Consider the following 26,344-nt stretch of genomic DNA (forward strand, 5'->3'; position numbering starts at 1 on the left):
CAATGGAATCGGGATTGAAACTTGTAAAGGCTGATAAAAAGGAGGAGAATTTGGAATATAGAAATTTAATTGGTTGTTTAAATTATATTTCAGTTAGCTCCAGGCCAGACATCGCGCACGCGGTAAGCATGCTGAGCCAGTATAATGATTGTTATGATCAGCGTCATTGGAAGGCCGCGAAACGCGTACTACGGTATTTAAAGGGTACTGTAAACTACAAACTTGTTTTTAGTAGAAGTGGTCTAGACATCAATGGGTATATTGATGCTGACTGGGCTTCGTGTGAGGTCGATCGTAGGTCGTACACTGGGTTTGTGTTTCAAATTGGGAACTGTTCTGTATCGTGGGAAAGTAAAAAACAGCGAACAGTCGCTCTTTCTAGCACAGAAGCAGAATATATGGCTCTATCAGATTCTTGTAAAGAAGCGTTATTCATAAGAACTCTGTTGTATGAATTGTTAGGTAGGCATTGTTCTGTTACGATTTTTAATGATAACCAATCAGCACAAAAATTGTGTAAGAATCCTATGTATCATGCTCGTACGAAACATATAGATGTGCGGCATCATTTTATAAGAGAAGTTGTAAAAGATAATATTGTTAATTTGAATTATTTGTGTACTTCTGAAATGACTGCCGATATTTTAACAAAACCACTTACTAAAGAAAAGCATTATAAGTTTGTAACGTGTTTAGGTTTACAATAAATTTGTTAAATTCTTAAATTGTAAAAACTAAACTTGTTTAATGTTGTACAATAATTATGTACCTACACATTTGTTTAAGGGCCAGTGTTGGTGAAAAGAGTTTGTATAAACAAATGTGTATGTCAAATACCTATGTGTCATCTTATAATTTCTCTCTTCCGTCTTTACCCTTCGTACTACGCGCATCGTCTAATAAAGAATCTTAAGTTTATTTAACAATCTTTGCTTTTTCCTGCCCAAAACCCATCATAGCTTTGTTTCTTTCTAAGTAGAGGTAAGTTTATATCCTATAATATATATTATTTAGATAAAGAGTGTAACAGAAGAACAGTTAGGTAATAGAGATATTGGATCGAACTTTTTTTCTTTTAGAGTACCTACCAAAACATCGTAGGTACTTATATATAAAATAAAACACGTTTTTTCATAAATCGTTTATTCATCATTATCATCATAAACAATTAACACATCATCCAGAAACTGTGCTGGCGGCATTAAATCTGGTTGATACCTTGCCCAACTAAGGTACCATATTATGGACATAACGTGACAGCAGCAACCTACAGCTCTTCTTCCTACTAAACAATTACAATAATAGACTGTTATTGCTTCCCTTCCTATGAGAGCACTGTCGACTAAAATATAAGTAAAATAAGTTTTACTACTTCTATGCCTGGATTGAATGCGACCTCTTAAAAGCCATGTAGTACTTGATGTTGACAGTGCTCTCTGTATGTCGCTGTCTGATTCACGGCACACTTCTATAACATATTTGCCATCGTTTCTTATGTGCTCACCATAATAGGACCTTGCTTGCTTAATTTGATATGAACCTAAGGAAACCAACTGCATTGTCATCTTCATGATTTTCAATCCTCAAAGAATCATTTGCAAGTTTCCAGCATGCATCAAATAATATGTGATCAGAGTGAGTGATCTACAAATAAAGAATTAATATTACAATTGGACAAAAGAAAGTGAATATACATATATAAATCTTGTGTCACAATGTTTGTCCTCAATGGACTCCTAAACCACTTAACCGATTATAATAAAATTCGCACAACTTGTGGAGTTCGATCCAACTTGAGAGATAGGATAGTTTAAACATGTAGGTACCACGGGCGAAGCCGGGGTGGACCGCTAGTATATATATATATACAACAATGTGTGTTTACATTTTTGTTTGATTTCAATAGCTAGTACTAAATACCTTAGATAATACTAATCCACTAACCGTTAGAGGAGCAGCCCACCCTTGTATAATTGATAATATTGCGTTATCTTGTAACAAATGCATACGTATAGCATTGTTACGATTAGCATTAATACCACAGTTGATGCAGTTCATATTTGTAAATGAAAAATCGGATGCAAAGTCGGTGTCCAGGTAGGGTAGCAGTAGTGAGTCGTAAAGGCAGGTAATCAAAGTCCGGTGTGCAAGCGTTGGTTGGTAGTAATACCAGAGATCGTCAGTGTCCGTAATACGTAGCGAAAGTCGATAAAGATGAAGAAAATAAGTTAACCACAAGCACAAAGTCGAATGTAACGTAACGAAAAACCTCAATCAAATGTCAAAAGTCAAACGACAAACATGACATTGTAATTAAAATTGAAGCGGCCAGCTACATTTCAGAAATATTCTTACAAAGTGCGGCCGCCATGAGTAAAAATGTATAGAATTACGGATTACCTAAATAAATAGCGTGCTAAAAAGTTAAAAATAAAATATGTAACGCAGTCAACTTATATTTCTGATTCATAAAGCATTTGAATTTTGTATAAAACTAAAAATGAAAATAAATATTCATTCCTTTAATCGATATATCGACTATTTTACTCCTGACAGCACTGACAATCTCTGCTTGATAAGACCGGTAGTCATAGAAATCTAAATAACAATGCCGTTAGTGAACATATTATTATCTTTTTTTTCAAACATTTGTTTTCCCATAGAATCAGAAGTCAATATTTTACCAAGAATTATTAAAAATAACATAATGAATTTTAAATTTATTATCATTTCTGTAAGGCCTTATTTATGTTAGGCCCAGTTTCGCCATTCTCCTTTGGTATGGAGATATTTTGATACCCGAGAAAGGACATAGGCTACCTTTTATTGCGAAATATGTACCACGGGCGAAGCCGGGGTGGACCTCTAGTAATATTATAAATGCGAAAGTGTGTTTATTCGCTTTAATGTGACATGGCCATGGGTAACTTTTGACAGCGGTGAAACGACTCATACTAATGTGAATTTAACATCAGGGGAATCCGCGGGAAAAGAAAAATATATGAATATTGTTTTCAATAAAAATGATGATGATTATATTGTTCATGAAATTAATAATAATTCCATAATTCCAGGGCCCTGGTGAAAGCGCCCAACGACCGGGCGAGTTTATACGTTCGCTAGCTATGTAGATACTGAGCCATTCTGCGCACGCGCGGCCTGTGGATAGAAAGCATAGCGTACGGGATATGGGTGGGAATAGGTAAAAATTTCCAATTTGAGGAAAATTAGAAAAATGATTTTAACAATAGTTAGGGAAATTGCGATTGACAGAATAATGACAAAAATTACGATAAGTCAGGAAAAATTTCTATAAGTCAGGAAAATTTCCATAAGTCGGGAAGATTTCTATAAGCTGGAAAATTTCCATAAGAAAGGAAAATTTATATACGCCAGGAAAATTTCTATAAACAAGGAAAATTTCTATACGTCAGGAAAATTTATATAGATAAGGAAAATTTGTATAAGTCAGGAAAATGTTTATAAGCCAGGAAAATTTCTATACGTCAGGAAAATTTCTATACGCCAGGAAAATTTCGATAAGACAGGAAAATTTCTATACGTCAGGAAATTTTCTATACGCCAGGAAAAATCCATAAGTCGGGAAAATTACGATAAGTCGGGAAAATTTCTATAAGAAATGAAAATTTCCATAAGTCCGGAAAATTTCTATACGTGAAGAAAATTTCTCTTCACGAAACAATCGTATACAGTACGAATCTCGCCCGAAATTCATTCTAAGTTCATGTACCTAAGCCATTGCCCATTCGCGCCGCTCTTTGCGCGAATAAGCGAATCTCAAGGCATAAAGCGAATGCACTGTTTACATTAGCGATTCGCCTCGCTATTCGGACGAAAGTGTTAATGCACCATAAGTAGGTAGGTAATAACTTTTGGAGTGGGTATCTGTCTTTCGTCTTTCTATCCTAGCTAATTTATTCTCGCACAGGCACCTACATCATGATATTAAACCTATTCAAACGTATTTACATAATGCACCCACCTCTAAAACTTGCGCGCACGTAATTGCAAAACTTTGCTACAATTTAATATAGGTAGTTGAGAAACTATGAACTTCACTCGTTACCTCTGTTGCTTTTGTAGCCATATATAAATCATAAAACGCCAGGTAGAGGTCATGAATTTAAAATAAACAATAATAAACTACCCAGATGCTCACGCAGACAGTTTGTCTACGTTTATTTTACTCGTTTTTACTGCCCATTTTTACAACAATGTTGTAAGAATATTTTTGGTAGAGTTGACATGGATTTTTCAATTTTTATAATAAATTGAAAATCCATAAAAGATTAGTTAATTGGTATAAATTACTTTTCTAAATGTTTAAAAACTTGCATGATCGTTAAACAGAGCATTAATTTATTACTAAAGAAAATGCTTAAAAAAATTAATAGAATATTCGATTAAGACAAAAAAATCAAATTAAAATAAATTGTTATGCCTCCTCCACACTACTCGCGAAGTTGAACGAGGTTAGACGAATAGAATAATGTAGAGAGGCACTTCGGCTTACTTCGTCCAACTTTACCTCGCCTCGGCCGACTTCCGTTTGTTGTCGGTTTTTGCGCCCGAGTCAAAGGGCACGAAGTTACCTGAAGTTCGTTCTGAATATGAACGTATGCGCTCCTCGCGAAGTTGTAGTGTAGCACCGCGGACTTCAGTCAACTTCGGCCGAGTACTTCGCCGAGGAACTTCGCGAGTAGTGTGGAGGAGGCATAAGTGATTATTATGGGATTTCGTTTATAGCTATAGCTACTAAAGGCTACTAATGAAAATAATTAAATTATTATATTGTATCGTATTTTTGTTATGCTTAAGAAACAGTTCAAGATACTTAATGTTATAATGTGGTTATATTATTATAATTATTACCCCTCAGTAATTTTATCTTGGCAATAGCACAGCCCAAACATATGGCTATGTCTATTTTATTATTTATTTATTTATTTGGTTAACCAACATTTGTTTACAATGATTCTTTAGTATAATTATTATTACATAACATATAGTTTATTAATTTTGTTATTTTAGAGCTTTTAGTTTAGTTTATAGACATAATATTATGATCAATATTGGGAGAAGCCTCTGGCTCCTGAGACACAGTTTAAAACTAGTTCGGGAGCCAAAGGATTCATTATTTAGACCTGTGTAATTATGTCATTAAAGAATTTTATTTATTTATTTATTTAGTTCTTGCGATAAAGTAACAAACAATTAGAGGTTAACACAGCATGCGCCAATTATACAGAGCTATTTCTTAAGGGCCCTTAGTAGGTGAACCCGGCAAAATGGACTGTTTTCTATGAGCTATAATTAAAAATATTGAAGTTTTTTCGCACTGAAATTTCTAATATGTATTACGGAACGTATGTGTGATGGGATGACTGTTTCCAAAACACGATTGGAAAAATTTTGCTCGATAAAAAAAAATCCTGAAGTTACCTCTAAAATATCATATAAATGCTCATTACAACCGTATTTTACTATAATATTTCGTATAAAATCACAAATACATAGGTATTTACCTTCTCGATTTCGTGACTGTTTTAGATTTAGAAAATACTAAATATTTTCATTCAATTTTGATAAAAATGTGAATGGCGCTTACGATTTTTAGTTTCGAGCACGTTGATTCCATACTAAACGCGGATCCCCTCACCGCTTACCTCAGGCCCGAATAGCTGAATTTTCTCTGACCGCCTAACCCCCCTTAAGAGTACAATACAAAATTATTTTTACAAAGTTATTTTTATTATTAAAAGAATAATAATTTTTAATTAATATAAATAATGATAAATAATGATAGATGATGATGACAACAATTTAAGGTATCAATTTTTGTATATCCTTCACTATAGAACGGAGCTTGTTGGGTGTATGGAAGAAGATGTCGATTTTATCACTGTATTTATTGATTATTTTTGATAGTCTGGGTAGTGGGGAGTTGGCCCCGGAAACGGATTTGCGGAGTGGAGGAGCTAATGGGGTTATTTTAAAGCGGGGATATCTAGCCGGTACACGAATGTTGAATCTTGCTAGTAGGTAATTGGGGACAGTTAATTTTATTATTAAAAAGTTTAGATACGAAAAGTAGATCAATAATGTCTCTTCGATCTTCGAGCGAGTTCATGTTGAAGTAAGTCAGTCGGTCATTATATGAGTGTGGTTTTTTTCTTGGTGTTCCGCAATTATGAAGTAAATGCCATAAAAATTTCTTTTGGATGCGTTCGAGACGTAAAGTGTGTGTGGCGTAGTGTGGCCTCCAGACAGTAGAACAATATTCTAATACACTGCGCACGAGGCTGTTATACAATGTAACTTTAGTTTTATAATTTCTAAATCCTTTGGAGTTCCTCATAATAAAACCCAGCATTTTAGAGGCGCGAGCAGTAATATTGTCTATGTGTTGTAAGTATGTTAGTTTGCTATCCATTAAAACACCCAAGTCACGGACCAAGCTTTTTTCTTGAATTGTATGGTCGCCTATACTGTAATTATAGTTTATCGAATTTAATTTCCTTGTAAACCTTATGAAGTAACATTTTTTTGCATTGATCTCCATGTCATTTTGGAGGCACCAACTAAGAAAACTATTTAGATCAGATTGTAATTTACATGCATCTTCAATATTTTCTATCACTCTACTGAACTTAATGTCATCAGCATACATAAAGCTGTTTGAAAATTTGAAGCATGAGGGTGCATCGTTAATGAATACGTTAAAAAGGATTGGGCTTAGGTGGGATCCCTGAGGTACACCGGATGTGATGTAGCGAGGCAGCGAGCTGTAGCCATTAACAACTACAAAAAATGTCTACGATGAATAGACTTATCTTATTACTTATTCGTGGAGCTATTTATAAATTTATTAATTATTATGGGTTCAGGGCTATAGAATATAGGCTTACCGTTTGCGGTTTATTTAAATATAATATTATTTACTTTTAGAAAATAAGATTTTGAATATCACCCTATAAATTTATACATACACAATATTTGAATATTATTAATTCCCGAAAAATTTTTTTTAACCCCTTACCGCATACAGAGCCATATATGGACGACGAAGTTTATGAATTTTTTATAGGCTAACTATAAACAATATCTAAAAAAACTACCTTACATCTTAAACAGCATTTCATCGAGAATTGGAATGTAATTAATTTATACAGTGTAAATATTATCCATCAGATATATTATAGATTTAGTCTAGCGCGTGCGACGGTTTGGGTGCGCGGAAAAAACCGTGATTTTCAAATTAAGATTTCAATATCAAAAAGGTGAGTAAAGCCATGAAAAAAAATATTTCTTCATTCTTTAGTCTTTCTAAAATAAGGTAAAACATTTGGTTAGGTTGTTTTTTTGCTTTAATCATGTTTTTTTGTACTTTTCCAAATCTGTCATATTTGGCTTCGTATGCATTCCGTCCAAAATATATTACGTCATATGTGGCTGGGTATGCATTCAAGCACAGCATTCAAGGATACTTTCACTGATTGTTCCAGTATCGATCCTAGACACTTTTATCTCACTATGCTAAGCATGTAAATATTATATCATCATCAATAAATACAGACTCATGCTATATGCCACTGTATGATTTTTAATTAGCCGTTTCAGAGCAAATGCGAAAGTCAGGGAAAGCTCTTATTACCAAAAGACGTGGTCGTCTCTCAAAAACTTAGAAACATCGGCATCTCTGGAGTCTCCTCAGTATTTCTGACTCGCCAATTACCGCAAAAAAGCTACGAAAAACTCCTGCAGGACATCTAGATTTTCACTTTGATTCTGTACGGTCTGATGGGATTAGTCATTACCGAATTTGGAAGAAGAACGCCCGTCAGCTATGCCTATATTGTTCCAATTTCGTTCCTTCACGTTATGTGAAAAATATAACGTGTTTTTATGTTATAATGACAAACGTAATTGTTTTAAGCAATTTCACGAAGTATAAGTTGGCTGTGATTCTGGGTGTTATTTAGGTATCCATATAAAGTACTAACATTTCGCCCGCGGCCTCGCCCGCGTTTTCAAAGAAAACCCCGCATAGTTCCCGTTCCCGTGGGATTTTCGGGATAAAACCTATCCTATGTGTTAGTCCAAGTTACCCTCTATATTATGTGTGCTAAATTTCATAGAAGTCGGTTCAGTAGTATTTGCGTGAAACAGTAACAAACAAACACATACACATACATCCACCCTCACAAACTTTCGAATTTATAATATAAGTAGGATAGGATTTATGTAAAGTATATGTAGCATATCAGTTGACTAAGCATTCAGGATACAAGCTTAAGTTTAGTTTGGGGCTTAGCAACCGTGTGTGTGAAATTAATCCGGAATATGTTTTTATTTTATTAATTAGTTACTTTTTTCTAATTGCATACGAAGCCATATATGACAGAAAAAATACAACAAACACTGCATACGAGTCCATATATGGCGCCGTTATATATTTTCTATAATATAAGTAAATAATTTTTTTTCTCAATTTGATCTCATAATGTAAGGTCTAATAAACACTTTTTTGCAAAAAAATAATTTTTATTTCATCTCCTTAATAATTCATGCAATAAGGGGTTAAATGAAAAAAAAATATTGTCACAGTAATTCTACAATCTTAGCAATTCGACTTACATGATTTATTAATTTTATAAACCTTTTATTATCGATTTTATTCGTGTAAAGTTAAGCTCACAGGTTACCTACTTAATACAATATGTTGACAGATTATACAGATGTTAGTTTCAAGCTCAGGTTTCAAGTTTGTTACTTACTCTGTGGTACTTTTATTGTGACATTGTCATTTGGTCATGAGCAATGGATTCCTTAGTCATTGGAGCAATGTCATGAGTCATCCATGATTTGACTTTGACAGTATTATCACAATATGAAAATTGAAAACTCAAAAGTCAAAACAATGTTTTGGTGCCAAACTTGTTTGAGCTTGTCTTATTAAAAAATAAAGTAAAATGTGTTCAGAGCAATAATAAATAAAAGTATTTTTATACATAATCAATAATTAGTGTAAGTGAAAACTGAACATAAAATCATGGAAGACGAAGAAGGTTTACATCGTTTAGAAGGTACTTCTGGTGATGCACCTGGAGGCCTTATTATCAAAAAGAAACCTGAAGAGTTTCAGTTCGCCAAACCGTCGTTACTTGGTTTGGATAAATTAGCCGCAGCTAAACGGAAGCAAAACCGTCTTATATCGTTTCAAACGGAGGATAACGAAGCCGACGGGCAGGATAAAAATGAATCGGGTGGTTCTAAAGAAAGAAAATATAGAAAGCATAATGAAGAAACTCCGACATACACGGGAGGCCTGTCGGAGGAAGCTAGAAAGAGAATGCTGGAACGGTTGCAGAAGTAAGTTATTTTTTTTTAAACAAAAACATAACCTCTAATAATATATTGGGTTTAATAGAAAATCTTACTAAGATTCTAATAATTTTCCAATTAAATACAAAACATTGAAGCTATGAATGGTAGATGAATGATATTAATACATATTCAAACAAACCTGTAATGATAGTAAGTTCTATGTGTAAATAAATAAATAAATAAAAACTAATATTTAAGATGTTTTTCTACTGATTTATTATGTATTGACGGTATCAAATTTTTCAATATTTTTGAATCACCATTAGTTGTTACGTATGGATTTATGCTATAATTAGATTCTAGTAAATTTTTGTGCCTTTTAACCTTACCTTTACCAAATAAAATGTAAAAGTTTGTCACTTTTCATTGGATTTATATTTCTAAAAAATCAATAGTTAAAGGATCCTATTGAAATAGTAATTTCATTGCATGACATTGTAAGTACACTTGTGGGGATCAAAATAAATTGTGTGTCGCATCACATTTCTACAACATAATAACAATAAGTTTGAGTAATTTCAATTATTATTATTAAATATGTTATTATTTTGTTTTAAATATTAAAATAGATTCATTCACATAATATAGAGGATAATTAATTATAAAAACATATTGCATCTTATAATTTTATAGAAAAGAAAAAGAAACTCGAGAGAAAGGTGTACACTATTCAACGCAAGAGGAGAAAAAATCACGCTCAAAGGATGATGATGATCGTTACCGGCGCTATGGTCGCGATAGGCGTGACAAGGACAGAAGATATGATGATAGAAAAGATAGGGATAGATACGGGAGGGACAGGGACAGAGATAGGTCAGATAGACGGCGGGATAGGGATTCTGATAGAGATAGTTCGAGACGCAGTTATTATGAGCCAAGGTTTAAGGATGAACCTAGGACACCGAGGTAAGAGTTTTTGTAATACATTATACATATAGTTTAAGTTAATATTTGTGTACATTCCTATATATTTACAGAATGAAATATGTTTAAAATGACCCCATATGTCTGTCTGTATATAGTTTTACAACTGATATATTAATAATACATGTGTATAAAATACAAATAGAATACTAAACTAAAGTTTTAACATCCTCGTGTGGTAAAACTATTTAGTCATAGAAAAATCATAAGTTATTTTTATGAAAAGACTGAAAATACCTGTCTTTGTTTTTTATCTGAGCTACACAAGAAATAAACATTGTAATAAGTAATTGTTTACAAATTGTAAAATAAAATATCAACTAAAGAATATAATGGGATATGAAGTATTTAATTTATGTTTCATTTAAAACAGTGATTAACTACCATCACATGTTTTCAAATACTAAATATAAATACAAGTGTTGTCACAATATAGTTAAACCAATTTTTATGGTTTAATTTATTACTACAAAAACTTACCATAACTTAACATTTTCTTTCAGCATAAAAGCACTAAAACCAACTGACAAAACCGCTTGGGACGATGACGATGAGGAGGCAGTTCGTAAGTCCAGCTGGGACTTTCCAACCCCACTACCAAGAGATACCCCTGATAGGTCTACTCGGAGTGACAGGAAACCGCTACGAGATTCAAGGGGGAGATTGTATGATGATACTGAACGGGCGACTCCACATAAGTAAGATTTTAAGTAATTTATATTATTAGAGAAACTATAAAGTCTTACTTGATCCTTTCTGCAGAAACTGTTTTACAAACCAGTGTTAGGTACATAATAACATTTATGTGAATTTTATGAATGTTTGACTTTTGAGGTTATAATGTCATGTAAGTATCTTTTTTCCAGAAAGTTAATTTGTATTGTTTAAGTCTTTTTTGTACGAATTATTTTATGAAAGTTCCCATGTAACAGACATTTTAAGGAATTAAACTGTTTGAGTGTATTTTTTGTAAAAAAAATTATTAGTTGAGAAGTTAAAAAGAATTCAAACGCTTTTAGATGGGTGAGTTCCCGCCGCGGTTTGGACGTAGACGATCCAGAGTGGCAAGAAGCTGAGAAGAAATTAGATAGAGCTTGGTACAATATGGGAGAAGGTGAGCTCTAAAATTAATTAACTCAATATTATGAATTATGATGGTTACTCTACTTTGGCTGTGGAATTCAGTGTCTATATGTGGCAGTCATTTGGTTGAATCTGCTATTTGAATGAATGACTAGCGCATTCTTTGAATGACGACATTTAATTGAATGACTAGGGCAAACATTTATTATTGATTGTTTACAACTACCAACTATTTTTTAGTTATAATCACATATTATTACAGGAGAAGCAGACGAATCCGATCCATTCGCTGGCACATCAGCAGAATACATAGCGAAGAAAGAAGAGCAGATAGAAAAGAGAAGGAATCGTAAAGTCTCTGCAGCGAGACAGCAGATAGATAAGGATAATGAACTGTGGGAGCGAAATAGGATGTTGACAAGTGGTGTTGTGCATTCTATTAACGTTAATAATGATTTGGATGAGGTAAGTTCATTCACTCACGCTTCACTACATAGTTTGGAACAAAGTCGCTTTCCGCCTTCTATGTATCTGTATGCTCAAATCTGCAAATAAATTACGCTACAATTTGATGGGATTCTTTTTTAATAGATAGTGATTCAAGTTTTTGACGTGGCAACGTCTTATAATTCGATGAAGCCGGCTGCACGCACGAAAAAACATGACTCATGCGACGTTACCTCGCTCTGACTCATTTGAGGCGTTCCGTAATGAAGTGCGAGCGAGAGCGCGGAACGAGCGACAAAGAAGCACAATCGGACGTTGTCACGTTCAACTATCGCATCGTCAGTAAACCGACTTTACAGACAACCAATTTTTTTTTTTAATAGATAGAGTAATTCAAGAAGAGGGTTTAAGTATATAATTTGTCAAGTCTTAGACATGGCGGCCAAAGCCTAGGCGGGAAGTTAGTCAAATAAAACAACTAAAATATTAATATGTATTTTATTTTTAGAAGGAATTAACAATGAAAGGAATCCAAATAGTTGCTGTTTTAAAAGTTACTCCACATTTTCTAGTCCGCACTTCTGTATTATTTTTTGAAGATTTAAAAGCGCTTCTGGTAGAAGACTAGTTGAATGAATATAAATGTTAGAATCTGACTAAGTGCTGTGGATTCCATTATTATGAAAGAAATGCTCATGATAGTTGATATAAAATTTTATTTACAGGAAAGTGTTGATCGCGTACATCTTTTGGTACACAATATAGTGCCGCCATTCTTGGATGGAAGGATTGTGTTTACGAAGCAACCTGAACCTGTTATTCCGGTAAGTTTTAACTAATAAGGGTATTGTAAAATTTCTAATAATACAGTCTAATATTAAATTATTAATTACTCAAGCTAGTACATTAATTTCAGATCACTTTAAACGACTTTTTTCTATTTCCTAGTTACGCCTTGACACATTTGATTTTTAGATTAATTTTCTTATTAGAATTTGGTTGACGATATTATTGATTAAAAAAAGAGAGTGCGTACCGAGCACACGTGTCAGAAGTGAAACTTCATTGACAAGATTCAAAGATAACGAAATCGTCGCCTTACTCCATGACGTGATGGTATTTCCATGACGCGACCTTGAAATTTTAATCTCAATGCGCCTAAAGAAATTTCACTTCAAAATGTAGATTTTCAGTAATTTATCAATTAAATATTTTTTCAGGTAAAAGACCCGACATCAGACATGGCTATAAATGCAAGAAAAGGATCCGCACTTGTGAAAGCTTTTAGGGAACAGAAGGAACGAAGAAAAGCGCAGAAAAAACATTGGAAATTGGAGGGAACCAAAATTGGTGAATATTTCATGGATTTTTATGAAAAAATATCTTTTAAGAATGATAAATAAGTTCATTTGTTAAAATTAAGATGAATTTCCGATGAAATACTAAGAAAAAAATAACGCTTTGAACAGTTTTGTAAATTTTCTTTGAAAAACAATAATAATTTCGATCTACCCTCTAGAAAATCAACATAATATAAAAACTATATTTGGTACAGAATTAGTTATAATTATGTTTTTATTTTACAATTTTCAGGTAACATTATGGGAATACAGAAGGAACAAGAGGAAATTGAAGATGGTCCCACCAAAGCTGCATATAAATATGCAGAACATTTGGATAAAGGTAAATAATCGTTATTCAGTATTAATGGGCAAGTAATTTATATTATCCGTGAAAAATTATAGATTCGGGAATATTGATTATCTCAAGAAAAAATCACAAAAAATAATTTTTGTAACATTCTTATTCATATTATACATATGTAATAATATGTTTATTTAATAAATATGATAATGGAATAATTATTTTATTTATCATCTTTATATTTTCTCATAACTGTACAATTCTATAGAATAAAACGCGCGATAAGGAACTTCATTCCAAAAATATTCTTTTTTTTTCAGACGGTCAAGAGCCTGAATCGAAATCAGATTTTGTAAAGAAAAAAACTATAACGGAACAACGAAGGTTCCTGCCCGTGTTTGCAGTTAGAGAAGAATTGATGCAAGTTATAAGAGAGAATAGTGTTATTATTATTGTTGGTGAGTTAATAAAAATACTGAAGTTAATGAATTTGAAATAACTAAGCAATAATTTTTGTCTTTTATTCACAAGATAGAGCTTCAGAATAACTGTTGCACACAATTTGTGACCTTATCACTAGGTGATATGGCTGATATTAGATTAAAATTAAAACTGTGCTAAACTTTTATCTCTATTTGCTAGAATAATATATGTATTTCTTTATTAAAGTTATAAAACCGCGAACAAAGATTTACTACATATTCTATTAGTATTGTTTATCAAACATTATTAGATTCTAAAATAAAAATATGCATTAAATTAAAACGTCTTTCTGGTGGAATTTTTGCCATTATTTGTTTTTTTTGTAACATTTATCTCATAAAAAAATATTTTGTAATACAGGTGAAACTGGCAGCGGTAAAACTACCCAACTCACACAATATCTCCACGAGGAGGGTTTCAGCAAGTCGGGCATGATAGGTTGCACGCAGCCGCGGCGTGTGGCCGCCATGTCTGTGGCCAAGCGAGTCGCTGACGAAATGGGGGTTCGTTTGGGTAAGAACACATTTACAATGGAAAAAAAAGACGGGTTGCACTCCGGGAGTGCCGGCAAAAGTGAAAACTTGATTATTAACGTTGAGTTCTCTCCATCAATGTTACGCTTTTTAGATCAGGTCACGTGTCCTGGCGCGAGTTTAAGATTTTATACCCATTACAGAAAAAGTGCTCAACGCCGCTAAAGAAGTTTTCACTTCAAAAATGCTCTATCTGTATGTTTATAGAACACATTTACAGGGGAAAAATGCTCTATTTGTATGTTAATAGTGTACTCGAAACTGTAATGTTGTGTGTGTGTATTTGTCTTTCAAGTGTGAGTGATTGCTCAATATGTGCTAAAATTAAGAGGGGTGAAATACGGGTCAGATTGTTTTAACGTGTGCAAAAGTATGCGCGCGTGCGTGTGCGTAAATCTCTTAGTAAATCTTTCTCGTTTCAAGTAGTAATTTGTTGAGTTCATGTACGTTTATTTGTTTGCTCCGCAGTTTCACCCGCATTGCTCCGCTCCTGTTGGTTTTAGCGTGATAATATATAGCCTTTCTCGATAAATGAACTATCTAACATCTAGAATTTTATAAATCGGACCAGTAGTTCATGAGAGCGAGTTCGAACAAACTCTTCAGCTTTATTATATTAAGTATAGAATGCACAAAATCCTAAAAACGCATCATTTCAAACAGGTGAAGAAGTAGGCTACGCGATCCGTTTCGAAGATTGCACATCACCATCCACGGTGATCAAGTACATGACGGACGGGATATTGCTGCGCGAGGGTCTGCGCGAGCCGGACCTGGACAACTACAGCGCGGTGATCATGGACGAGGCTCATGAGAGATCCTTGTCTACTGATATGCTCTTCGGGTTGTTGAGAGAGGTAAGTGGACATAGGACGAGAAAAGACGGAAAAATTAAAAAAAAAATGAAATTTTTGGAAAAAAATTGCGGGTAGGTCGGAAAAACACACCTTTAGGCGGGATTTAGTGACTTATTGAGCGAAATTGTGTATAAGACTACCTTAGATCGCGGTAAATAGAGATAAAATACATGACGGACGGGATATTATTGCGCGAGGGTCTGCGCGAGCCGGACCTGGACAACTACAGCGCATGAGAGATCGCTGTCTACTGATATGCTCTTCGGGTTGTTGAGAGAGGTAAGTGGGTAGATAGAAAAAATTGAAAAAAAATTTTTGTGAAAAAAAAATTTGAGGGTAGGTCGGCAAAAACACTTTTCTGTGTGATTTAGCTTCGTACTGCTACATTGCGGACGGGATCATACTATTGGTTGATCGACATTCTTATTTACCTAGCCTGAATGGTGTTTAAAGTTTTATTCAGTTCGTATTTCAGGTTTTCAACGTTTAAGGTTTTTTGTAGATGTGTCTTCCGGGATCGTACAAAGGTTTTGAACTAGGAATTAGTTTATTAAGTGAAATCTATATAGCCCATCCCATGATATGTACTACTTAAGTACATAATATTGTTAAAATATTGCATGTATATAAATTTGGTTAGAGTTTAGACGTTTAAAGTTATGACGTAATATAAAAATATTAATATCTATCAAATTTCTTGATATAAATAACATTATATAATTATGTTTTTGGATATTATAGTGAAAACCATAACAAAGACATTTCAAACTACATTTAATTGATAAATGCGCCATCTACCGGTTTAATCGCGATGAGACAAAAACATTTCGTTGCCTCAGTACAAACTACGACTTCTAATATTTCTGTTTCACACTAGATGGCACTAGTGTATAAAAAATGAAATTTCTAGAGAGACCTAAATTCCATATCAGCGTTGCAACGTAATATAAACATTGATAAAGGCCAGAAGGATATTGGTTTTACGAATAAAATTTATTGTATCAGGATATTAATCTTTTCTATTGTAAGTCATTAATTAAATTTTACTTGATTTTTCTTGTGAACTATTTCAAAAGCATTTTAAATCTGAGTTAGACATTTCATTAAAATTCCCATAAAATAATATTAGTAACTTAGGATTTATGGATCAATTATCTATTAAAAGATACGAAAGAAATGCCTCTTTTCCTACTTAAATAATGTGAAAGTCTCTTCCTATCAAATATTTGAATAATGTCAATTGATAAAACAAAAATTGCTTAATCGATTTGTATGAAATTTCAATACATATAGGTTTTATTCGTTATAAAGTACCTATACAGATAGTTCATAAACTTGATTAACATTTATATCCCCAACTATTAGACAGGACAATTAATAAAACACAAAATGTTTAATAATCTATTTATTTATAAAAATGCTGAACAATATAAATAGCACATTAAACATACGAGTAAAATACATACTCACAATAACAGTCGAACGCTCATCATTAAGTCGTAACATTATAAATAGGAATACTTAACAATACTTTTGTAACAACCGAACACTAAAAACTAAGCGACTTTTACTTCTATTATTTTCAATTTAATGTACTTTACATTGTTTGGAATATATATTTTTAAGTTTTATTCATTAAGTAACTATCCACTTATTTTATTATATTAAAACCATTCATTCAATTTGAAAAAGTTACAATCCAATTTTTAAAATAACGTTAGACATTTACGGAATTCAAAAATGGAATAAGCCGCCATGTTTTTTCGTTCGGATACACATTTAAAATTTTCACAGATAATCCACAGTCTTTAACATCATATAATTTTGTTATAATCGCAACAACAATTAATTATGATTTGAACGTTTATCACTTAGAACGAGTTGAATTATCATTAATTATTGAAGAATCTATCGCTACCTACAATATACGCCGTGGGGTACGACTTAATTCAGGAATGTTTTCACTGTCAATTTTAAGTGAGATTTAACTGCCCTCACATAATAGGAATTCACAATAATTGAGCAATTAAAAAAATAAGAAAATAATATTCGTTTGGAAATTGATATCTGTGAAAGAATCGGAAGTAATGTCTCCATAGAAACACCAAGAGATAACGTTCCGATATAGGAATAACTTTTATACGTAAAATCATTTGGACCTCATTCAACAATGCGTGAGATTCCTCTGAAAATTGTACTTTTATTGCAACCCTCGAGCCGGTAAAGCTCTAAACATCTACCAATTCATAATTTAACATTTTAACCATAGATAATTTTAACTTGACACTAAAAGTATTTTCTCATTGTCATTAAAAAAAGTCTAGCTGTCATGTGTCATTGCAGTTTTTTTTTTTAAACAGATTATACAAAATCGATTTCTCCGGCCGAGGGTTGCCAGAAGCAAGTGTAGCATGTGCCGGCGGTGCCGGCGTCTTGTAATCAAACTGATTTGGCCTTCGGGCGTGCGTTGTTCTGACTGACTAGCATCACACCCATGTTCATACCAATGTTGCCCCACTTCAAAGACTCGCTAATCTGTAACAAATAACATAATATTATAGTAATACTGTCAAATGTTGCCAGGAGAAATTTCGAAACAAAAGTGAAATTGTTTACGGATTGTAATGCATGTGTTAAATTGTTAACTTTTTCTTTTACAAAACGTTTTATCGGTCGACGGTCGATGTCTATCCGAAAATTTACATGTTAATTTTATGTTGCAATTACAAAATAGATAATATAATCGTTTTATTAGTAACCAATATATGATTGTAGATTAGTTCGGAACGTTTTATAACAATTTAAATGATATTAAATAAGAACGACAGCTTTGAATAAGCGTTGTATCCAATTAACCTAGATCATTAATTGACATACGGGTCGGTGTCACGTGTTATGTTAATAAATTTTATAATTCAGTGTTGCCGTGTTTTCGAAAGTATTTTGACTTTTATTAAAATATACCTTGAATATAGGTAAACCAGAATCTGATGGCAATTAGGGAAATCAAAATTTTGAGTGTGCAACCCTAGGGAAAATGGACTGAACGATCTTGATACTGCTTATTTTTTATTTTGTCCTCAACATCATTAGTCACATTACATAAGTGCACAATACTGTACTTAATAATGAGATATCCACTTAATATTATGTAGGTACATACTTACATGTATAATATACATATTACTTTTATCTATGTAATACATATTACATATTATTTACACATACCTATATTTGTATATTCATTATCATTATGTCATGTAAAAATATGCATGTAATGATAATGCAGATCAAAACTAGATAATGCTAATAATTTTTTTATAAAATAAATAAAAACTATGCTTATTTTCGTAAGTATTAACAGATAAACACAATATCAAATTGACTTAGACAGCTTGGACTTGACGAATAGCCGTATTGGAAACTCTTGTAATAAGTTTTCATAAAATTATGTTGTAATCAACAAACAATATTATTATAGTTACCTACTTATAATATTTTTAATTTTAAGTATCAAAACGGGTAAGTCCAATTTACTAATAAAATATTCAAAATTGAAAATTGTGATGTGTTTGACCCTTCTTCATCGAATGTTTTTCCATACACATTATAAATAACATCTCTTGCTTGTGATCGCAGCGGCTTTTTCGACATTTTCGAAGATTTTTTAGACAAAATCCTAAAAATTATTCATTAATTCCAAAGAAGACAAATAATTTGACAACCAATTTGATAGTTGTCAAATAACATTGCCATATGAAAATCTTTTATTTCTTAATTATAAATATGCCATCAGATTCTGGTAGACCTATAATAATGATTATTTGAACCAAGTCATTTTACAGATTATTGAAATAATATTAAATTTTCTCTACAAGCATTTGTATATTACAAAAACAATTTGTTTTAAAATTTAAATTTAAAATTCCGTATGTAGCGTTAGTTAGATAAATTTAGGCCCTTTTTATATGAAGTTATGCTAAAGTTTCTGCAAACTAATCAAAATATGAATTAAAACGTGTTTAAAATCACATATTATTTGAAATTTAACTTCTTTTCATACATATAGATTTTATGAATTATTAGTAGTACCTATGTACTGCTTTTGTATTCAATTTACTGCGCTTGCAACTTGCGTGCTTGAGCGATGATCTCATTGTTTGAGCATGTGTTCTTTAGAAATTAAACCGTTTTGTTCATACTTTGAACGTTTATTTTTATATCAGTAAAGAAAGTAAGTTTATATTTATTTTTTGATAAGTTTAAAATAAATACCTACGTTGCATGAGAGATAGTTTCAAAAACTGGCGTTTACATACAGAAAAGTTTTTGAGATTAAGTTAGAGGATCATAAATTAATTTTATGACATATTTAAATGAAGAAAAATTAGCAAACAATTATTTAAATTTACTTAAACGCTTTAAAACTAACCGCGAAAGAATTATTATCAAATCCTCAATCGATCAAATAAAGAAAGTATTAATCAAGGTTATAATTACGAAACTCAATTTTAATTTTGATTACTACATAATACATTCTTAGACGATAAGCAAGGAATTTTTCGATAAAACGCATTTACATACATCATAAATACCTACCTATTATGTATATTGTGTAAGTTCTAACTTACTAGCTTTTCGACCCGATACCGCATGGATAATTTTATTAAAAAAAGTTATTATTCTAATCCCTAAATCATAAGCAAAAAAAACACAAAAATTATAAAAATCTGTTGATCCGTTCTTGAGTTACAGGTAGAGTAACTAACCCGTTTTTCTTCTGTATAGATAAATAAGATAAGAAAATATATAAATTTATATTTAAATGTAACATAAACGCAGTTTATTGACCGTTTAAATAACATTAAAATGCATTAACCGTAAAATATACTGCATTGTTCTTGGAAAATGTATTTATTTCTACACGTTGCGATAAATATTGTAATTACCTTTCTTTTATCTATTGAACAGCGTTATTTGCTTATCTATTTAAATTAATTTTTTAATTGTGCATGAAAAAAATACTGGAAAAATGTCTTTAAAAAAGTCGACATACTCGCGTAGGTACTATAATATTATACTTCAATTTATTTGTTTTGTTTTTTTTTTTTATTTAGAGAAAAGACAACTTTTAATTATTGTCATATTTAAATTAAGGAAATATATAATAAATTCTAAACGACACAAAAGTGTAAAATATAGCTCGTCGTGTTCTAATCGTCAATCATCAAACATCTATCTAATTACTAATAAGTTCATCAAAATAACGCTGCAGTTATTTTCATAATCCAAACGTATATAACACAAAATAAATAACAAATTTAAACTCAACTTCATAGTGAAGTCACATGCTTTGAAAGTGCTCCTAGATTAAAAGTCAGGCTATTTATAGAAATACCAGTTAGATAGGATACCATCGGTTTTGGTCGCATTGCATATTTGGTATTACCTGGTTTGTACCAGCTTACAACTGTTATTGGTCCTGTTTAAGCACTTAGTGGTCTACCATAGTTGGAATTTCTAAGGACCTGAGTTTCAAAATTTAGATACAAATTACAATAAATAAAAGCAATAATGTTTCAGCTAGTTAACTCTCCTCAAGGATAAAATTATTCCATTTAAAAATAACAGTAAAATTGTTTTAGCTAATCATCTTAGCTCAAGAATTCAATTATACGAAGTCATAACTATATGTATTTGTTGGTCCAAGTTACTTTCTGGAGAATTGTATTTAAATCCTTTTAGCCTTTTGCGTGATTGAGTTATTGGCCAATGAATTTAGAATGGCAAATTAAATATTCCGAACCGTTGTTTGTGAAATTGAAATCGGATTTGAATTGAATACCAATAACCTTCCGAATTATAACTGCGAATAAAGTATTAACTCATTTATCCATTAGATACGCCGAATTCTTAGGTTTCTTTCTAAATTCTTACTTCGGCGTATCTAATCGAAATATATCGATTTATCTATTTCTTTTCTAAAGGTATTTAATGTTTAACACGACTTTAAAAAATAATTGGAATAGCTGTTTACATTGAACACAGTCAATGCTAACGTAATTGTGTTTAAAATACGTAAAAAGAGCTGTGACCTCAACTCGCCGATAACACATGTATCTGTAGAGATATATCTTTTGACAGCCATCAAGATTTAGGGATATCCTACAATGTTTTTCAAAGCAGACTTCGAAAACATGCCTAGTCATTATGATCTAATATTTTTAACGTGATTAAAAATATGTTTAGGAAAAAAACTTTCCTGGTGTGGCACCTCGTTAAATAACTGACGTAAGAGTTACAGTGACATCAAGAAAAAAATGATTAAACAAAAGAGAAAATCGCAACACAAAACAAGATACATAGTAGGAACACAAGTTAACACACATGGGCACATTGAATACCGGTACAAATTCGTGTTTGTTTGGAAAAGAAATACCCTCACCAATATTACATGGTGCCAGCTGTCTGTCCAAAGCGCCTCAAATTACCATCAAAAGATGATAATCATGGGTGTTTTCGACGTCGTTAAGCTGATCTGTAACAAAATCACTACGTTGTGCGATATCTTTCATTTGTACCCGTTTACCCCATGCACATGTCTTCGCCAATATCTCTGCAGGCCTCAATGTATCCGGTGAAAAGCAGAATTCCACATGATGAGATCAGTAAGCAAATAATGATGACGTCGAACATAGAGATGATTGTACAGTATGTGGTGAATTTTATGCAAACTGTCTTTACAAATTTAAAATAGCAATAGATAACCGATACAGATCGCACGTGATCTTTGATAAAACAATGAATAATCGAGGAAATGACAATTCTAGGCTGCGAGTAGTTTTACGAGTAAATAACACGTTGTGGCTGAATAAATCAAATGTATATGTATACGTGGAATTATTGTTATTTTTTTACATTGTAAGGACAGCTTCTATGAATTACACACATGCATAAAAAACATAAAAAAGTAAAAGATAAATTCTAGAATAGAACAGAAACAAAAGAAAAGTTTAATATAACTCCGTCGATTGTAGTGAAATCGATAAAAATACTTCGCCGCTAGGCGCGTCAATTGTAACCGTTTATAATTCTAGAACTATTTCCGCGTGTAAATTAAAGGAAAGTGGTTTTAGATGTATTTACCTGTCGCATTCGAGCTTCTTGCGGCGTCTCACCGTATCGGCACCAATGGACGAAGTGTAGCGTGTTATGCCAATTTCTCTCGAACCTGGACTTTGTAGCCATGTCAAGCTGCAATCAGTAGAAGCTCCTTAGTAGCTTGTCCACTGTTTTCCGAAAAGAAAGCCCGTTGAGGCTATCTGAAATAAGAGGGTTTCCAATTCTGACGTCTATCCTACAGCGGAAGATTTACGGAGACTAAAACCTTTTAAGGTCAACAACAAATTTGGGCCGGAACAAGGTTAATGCACGCACTCAGTTCAATTCAAAGAATTAGCAAACTGTTAAATTAAATCAATATGTTGAGCATCTGAGGCGGGAAATGGGGACATTTGAATTTAAATTGAGGTCGCGAAACTAAAGATACTTTGCACAAGCGTGTTTTGTGTACACATACTTTCTGTGTTTACAAATGTAACGTACGTCTCGCGATTGTATTAGCGTCATCTTACGCAATTAAGATAAATGTATCTACGTAGTCATTAGGTTGTCGATTGGCGCGATTTCTAAACATGTAATACCTATGCGTTTAACGTCTGAGTGGTTACCTGAATGACATATAATAATCGATTGACAGTTAATTAAGAGAATGTGATTTATAGAATTGGAAACGCCGTTGCGCGAGGGTTACCTTTGCTCTTATGTCCTTTTCACTGTTTGGAGTCTCCTGCTTGTCATCAACGTTGTTGATTCTGATCACGGAGTCTTTCTTCCAGAAGTTACTCAGTGTTGTTTTCACAATACGTTTTCGCACACCCTTTTGTTGGACTGTGTACACGTCTATCTGTTCCGGGTTCTTTGTTTTTTCTGTTGACAAATTGAATGCACTTAAATATTATATTTTTTTTTTTTTTTAATACTAAGTACCTTAAAATTATTTAACATGTTTATAATCAAGGTTGATGATCTAAAGAATTATAATAAAGTGCACTAAACAGGTTTGTAATATTAAATTTAAACAAGTTCTAGTGCACGGTTCAAGATACAACGGTTTTCCGTATTTAAGAAAATCCATCTCAGACCGGTATGACCAGATACCGTAGTATTATAATTTGCACCTTGATCTCATTAGTGGGTTTTACATTGACGTACAACTTAAATAATTTAAATCCCACGGACATCGTCATTAAGTGCGTGTCTGCCGTGCGATGCCAAAGTCATTCAGTTTAAAGTCACGTATGCTATCGCTATGTCTCAACAATTCAAGGCTCTTTACCTTTACCCTTCTTCCACATGGCAATGGCGTACATATGGTAGTCCGGGGACAAAATAGAGTCGGGCGGCAGAGGGTCCTCCGCTCGCACCTCCAACACGAATCCTGACTCGAGAACTGCACACAAGATGTTTTGCTCTTCATGTTTGAACCACTTGGTTTCACGCAACTTATGTATAGCGACCGATGAACCGAATTTCTGCTTCTTCGGCGCGAATAAAGCTTGAGCCTGGCTTCCGAAGCGAGATAGCAGCCCTTTTACAGTAGGCGGCGGCGCTAAACTCTTCTCGGGCGGCTTGATCTGCTGGAAACTCCGGCAGGTCACGAACCTGGCTTCCATTGAACCCAGTCTTAGGTATGCGAGGAGATTTCACAGCACTTATTTAGACTCGGTAGTCTATGGGCGCGCTCGTTTTTACTCTCACTGCTGAGAAATGTACACGACACTTTCACAATTCGATCCGCGTGGTATAGTGAACGCACGAGAACAGGGCAATATGGCGTCGCGGTATTGAAAGACGCGGCGCGCGTGCCGCTCTCGCTTATATACGTCGGGGTGGTGGGAAGGGCGCTGCGGGGGGCGGAGGAGCCGCACCGACCTCGTTAGGGATGACCGTGGGTCGATGGACGTCGATAAAACTAATGTTGTTTATGTCTCAATGAAGTTATGAATGTAAAGATGGTATTAATGTAAATTGCAACGCTTTGATTGTATATCGCATTGAACTGGACGCAGAGTATAAATGAGTTTATCAAACTTTGATCATCAGTTTTAAAACCATGTACTTAAAGTAAAGTGAATTATTCTTTCGTTTTGTTTAGGAAGGGTTCAATTTCAGGAAAACAACAATGCCCTTTATGTTTTTGTTGATGATACCTGGAAATATTTTATAATGTGTTGAAATATATTGTATTTGATAATTAAATAGGGAGTTCTTGGAACTAATTAATGGATTAAATCGTTAACTAATGATTTGAATCCTATCAGTTAACGACTTTGTTATTATATTTAATCCTTTTATAGTGTTGTAAAGGATTCTCTTTCCACGTTAAAACATTACTAACTTCTTAGGAAAAGCTTAATTTTGTCATTATATTGGCATTATTCACTGTTAATCCGTCATAAATAAGTTAGCAGTTATCAATCAGAAACAGTAGTAATTAATAAAAATTTTGGGACTTGCATATAATATACATAGTTATTTTGTATTAATTATATTATATTACTATCCATATGCCATTTTTTTCCACCTAGAAACAATCTCGCACTACGCAATAGACAGACTTGCAAACAACCCATGAAGTAGCCATTATTTATCTTAGAACCTTAGCTAAGAACATTTTTTTTTTGTAATATCAAATTGTATATGTCATATATTTTTATCGATAAGCCACCCGTTCAGCACTAGCGAATGCACCGAGTGACCTCAGCAAGCCCCCGCCCCGCCGCATTCCGGCGCCGGCGGCAGGTACGAGCGCCGCAAAAACCGTAACTTATAATTAATAGTTGTACTACACGTTACGTTAGCGATATCGATAGTTTTTCAATGGCCGAATGTTTTGGGAAATTCGTATGGAGCTAATCGATTAGGGTGAAAGTTGGTCTATTTTTAGCGTGCTATAAATAGATTGAATGTTTCGTTCTTATTGGATTCTCGTTCAAGTTTTGTTTAACGTTTTAAGTTAGCAACGAATTGCAGTTTTCGCTGCATCGTATCTATTTTGCTATCGCTTTTTTATTATGATGGACAATATTCTTATAATTTAATAGATTGCAATGTTATGTCAAAGAGAAAAATGTTAGAACCTAGATAGAAAAGCGTGGATTTTTCTAGCTTTCTAAATGATAATATTTACCTTGTTTATGTCACAGCAATTCAAGGTATTCATCATTATCCTATACATAATATTATGGGCAGTAAACTGATTTTTTCCTTGCAATATTTTTCAGGAAAGTTCTTTGAAGGATACCGCTAGAAAAGATAAAAATATTTTAATTGTGTCTTTCATATCGATAAACTGTATTCTTATGAGTTCATTTGTTACGTCGTGATACGTGTACGGATATCTTTTTATAGCTTCTACGTGTGCTATTATGAGAAGCAAACTTATCTAAATCATACATTATGCTATAAACTTAATTATATAATGACAATATAAGAACATTCAATGTACCTACATGTGAGCAAACATGTAAACTATAAAACATCTATACTTAATATTATAAAGCTGAAGAATTTGTTTGTTTGAACGAGCTCATCTCGGGAACTACTGGTCCGATTTGAAAAATTATTTCGGTGTTAGATAGCCCATTTATCGAGGAAGGCTATAGGATATAATATATCATCTCGCTAATACCAACAGGAGCGGAGCAATGCGGGTGAAACCGCGGAGCACAGCTAGTAAAAAATAATTAAAAAATTATAATATGTACCTAACCTAGACGCGATTTCGCACTTTTTATCAAATAGATATATAATATGTATTTTACAACCGACTGTTAAATTAGTAAAAATGACTTGCACGTGCATTAAGTGCAAGATTTCTAAAATTAAAAGAAATATTTAGAT

General features: G+C 32.9%; 2 protein-coding genes across 5 annotated transcripts in view; one reads left to right on the plus strand and one right to left on the minus strand.

Annotated features, from left to right (window-relative positions):
* The first annotated feature begins 8,926 nt into the window (after nucleotides 1-8,926).
* Nucleotides 8,927-26,344, plus strand: part of LOC123694126 (pre-mRNA-splicing factor ATP-dependent RNA helicase PRP16) — an 84,655-nt gene continuing 67,237 nt past the window's right edge. For 2 of the 3 annotated variants that reach the window (XM_045639437.1, XM_045639438.1), the window contains exons 1-11: nucleotides 8,927-9,393; nucleotides 10,042-10,314; nucleotides 10,836-11,030; nucleotides 11,352-11,446; nucleotides 11,678-11,880; nucleotides 12,588-12,686; nucleotides 13,083-13,212; nucleotides 13,456-13,545; nucleotides 13,827-13,964; nucleotides 14,350-14,502; nucleotides 15,186-15,379. In XM_045639437.1, coding sequence (XP_045495393.1) covers nucleotides 9,074-9,393; nucleotides 10,042-10,314; nucleotides 10,836-11,030; nucleotides 11,352-11,446; nucleotides 11,678-11,880; nucleotides 12,588-12,686; nucleotides 13,083-13,212; nucleotides 13,456-13,545; nucleotides 13,827-13,964; nucleotides 14,350-14,502; nucleotides 15,186-15,379 — 1,890 coding nt within the window. In that variant the 5' untranslated portion in view covers nucleotides 8,927-9,073. Of the gene's footprint in view, nucleotides 9,394-10,041; nucleotides 10,315-10,835; nucleotides 11,031-11,351; nucleotides 11,447-11,677; nucleotides 11,881-12,587; nucleotides 12,687-13,082; nucleotides 13,213-13,455; nucleotides 13,546-13,826; nucleotides 13,965-14,349; nucleotides 14,503-15,185; nucleotides 15,380-15,589; nucleotides 15,659-26,344 lie in introns of those variants that run through there. The other variant, XM_045639439.1, reaches the window with a different exon arrangement.
* LOC123694138 lies at nucleotides 16,770-24,288 on the minus strand. 2 transcript variants are annotated; one of them, XM_045639459.1, is made up of 5 exons: nucleotides 23,778-24,288; nucleotides 23,193-23,368; nucleotides 22,526-22,633; nucleotides 21,825-21,917; nucleotides 16,770-17,914 (listed from the first exon to the last, which is right to left on the minus strand). In XM_045639459.1, the coding sequence occupies exons 1-4, from the start codon at nucleotides 24,112-24,114 to the stop codon at nucleotides 21,873-21,875; spliced, it is 666 nt and encodes a 221-aa protein (XP_045495415.1). In that variant the 5' UTR covers nucleotides 24,115-24,288; the 3' UTR covers nucleotides 16,770-17,914; nucleotides 21,825-21,872. The 2 variants fall into 2 exon arrangements, with proteins under 2 accessions (XP_045495415.1, XP_045495413.1); XM_045639457.1 differs by lacking the exon at nucleotides 21,825-21,917.

Source organism: Colias croceus, chromosome 9, assembly GCF_905220415.1.
Source record: "Colias croceus chromosome 9, ilColCroc2.1".
Classification (NCBI taxonomy): Eukaryota; Metazoa; Arthropoda; class Insecta; order Lepidoptera; family Pieridae; genus Colias; species Colias croceus.

Bases quoted from the DNA above. Each gene is read 5' to 3' on its own strand.
- LOC123694138 (XM_045639457.1), bottom strand. From the start codon at position 24,114: ATGGAAGCCAGGTTCGTGACCTGCCGGAGTTTCCAGCAGATCAAGCCG. The intron at 23,369-23,777 runs GTAAAGAGCCTT...ATTTGTCAACAG, and splicing joins CATGTGGAAGAAGGGTAAAG to AAAAAACAAAGAACCCGGAA. The intron at 17,915-22,525 runs GTAAATACATCT...TATTTGTTACAG, and splicing joins AAGAAGCTCGAATGCGACAG to ATTAGCGAGTCTTTGAAGTG.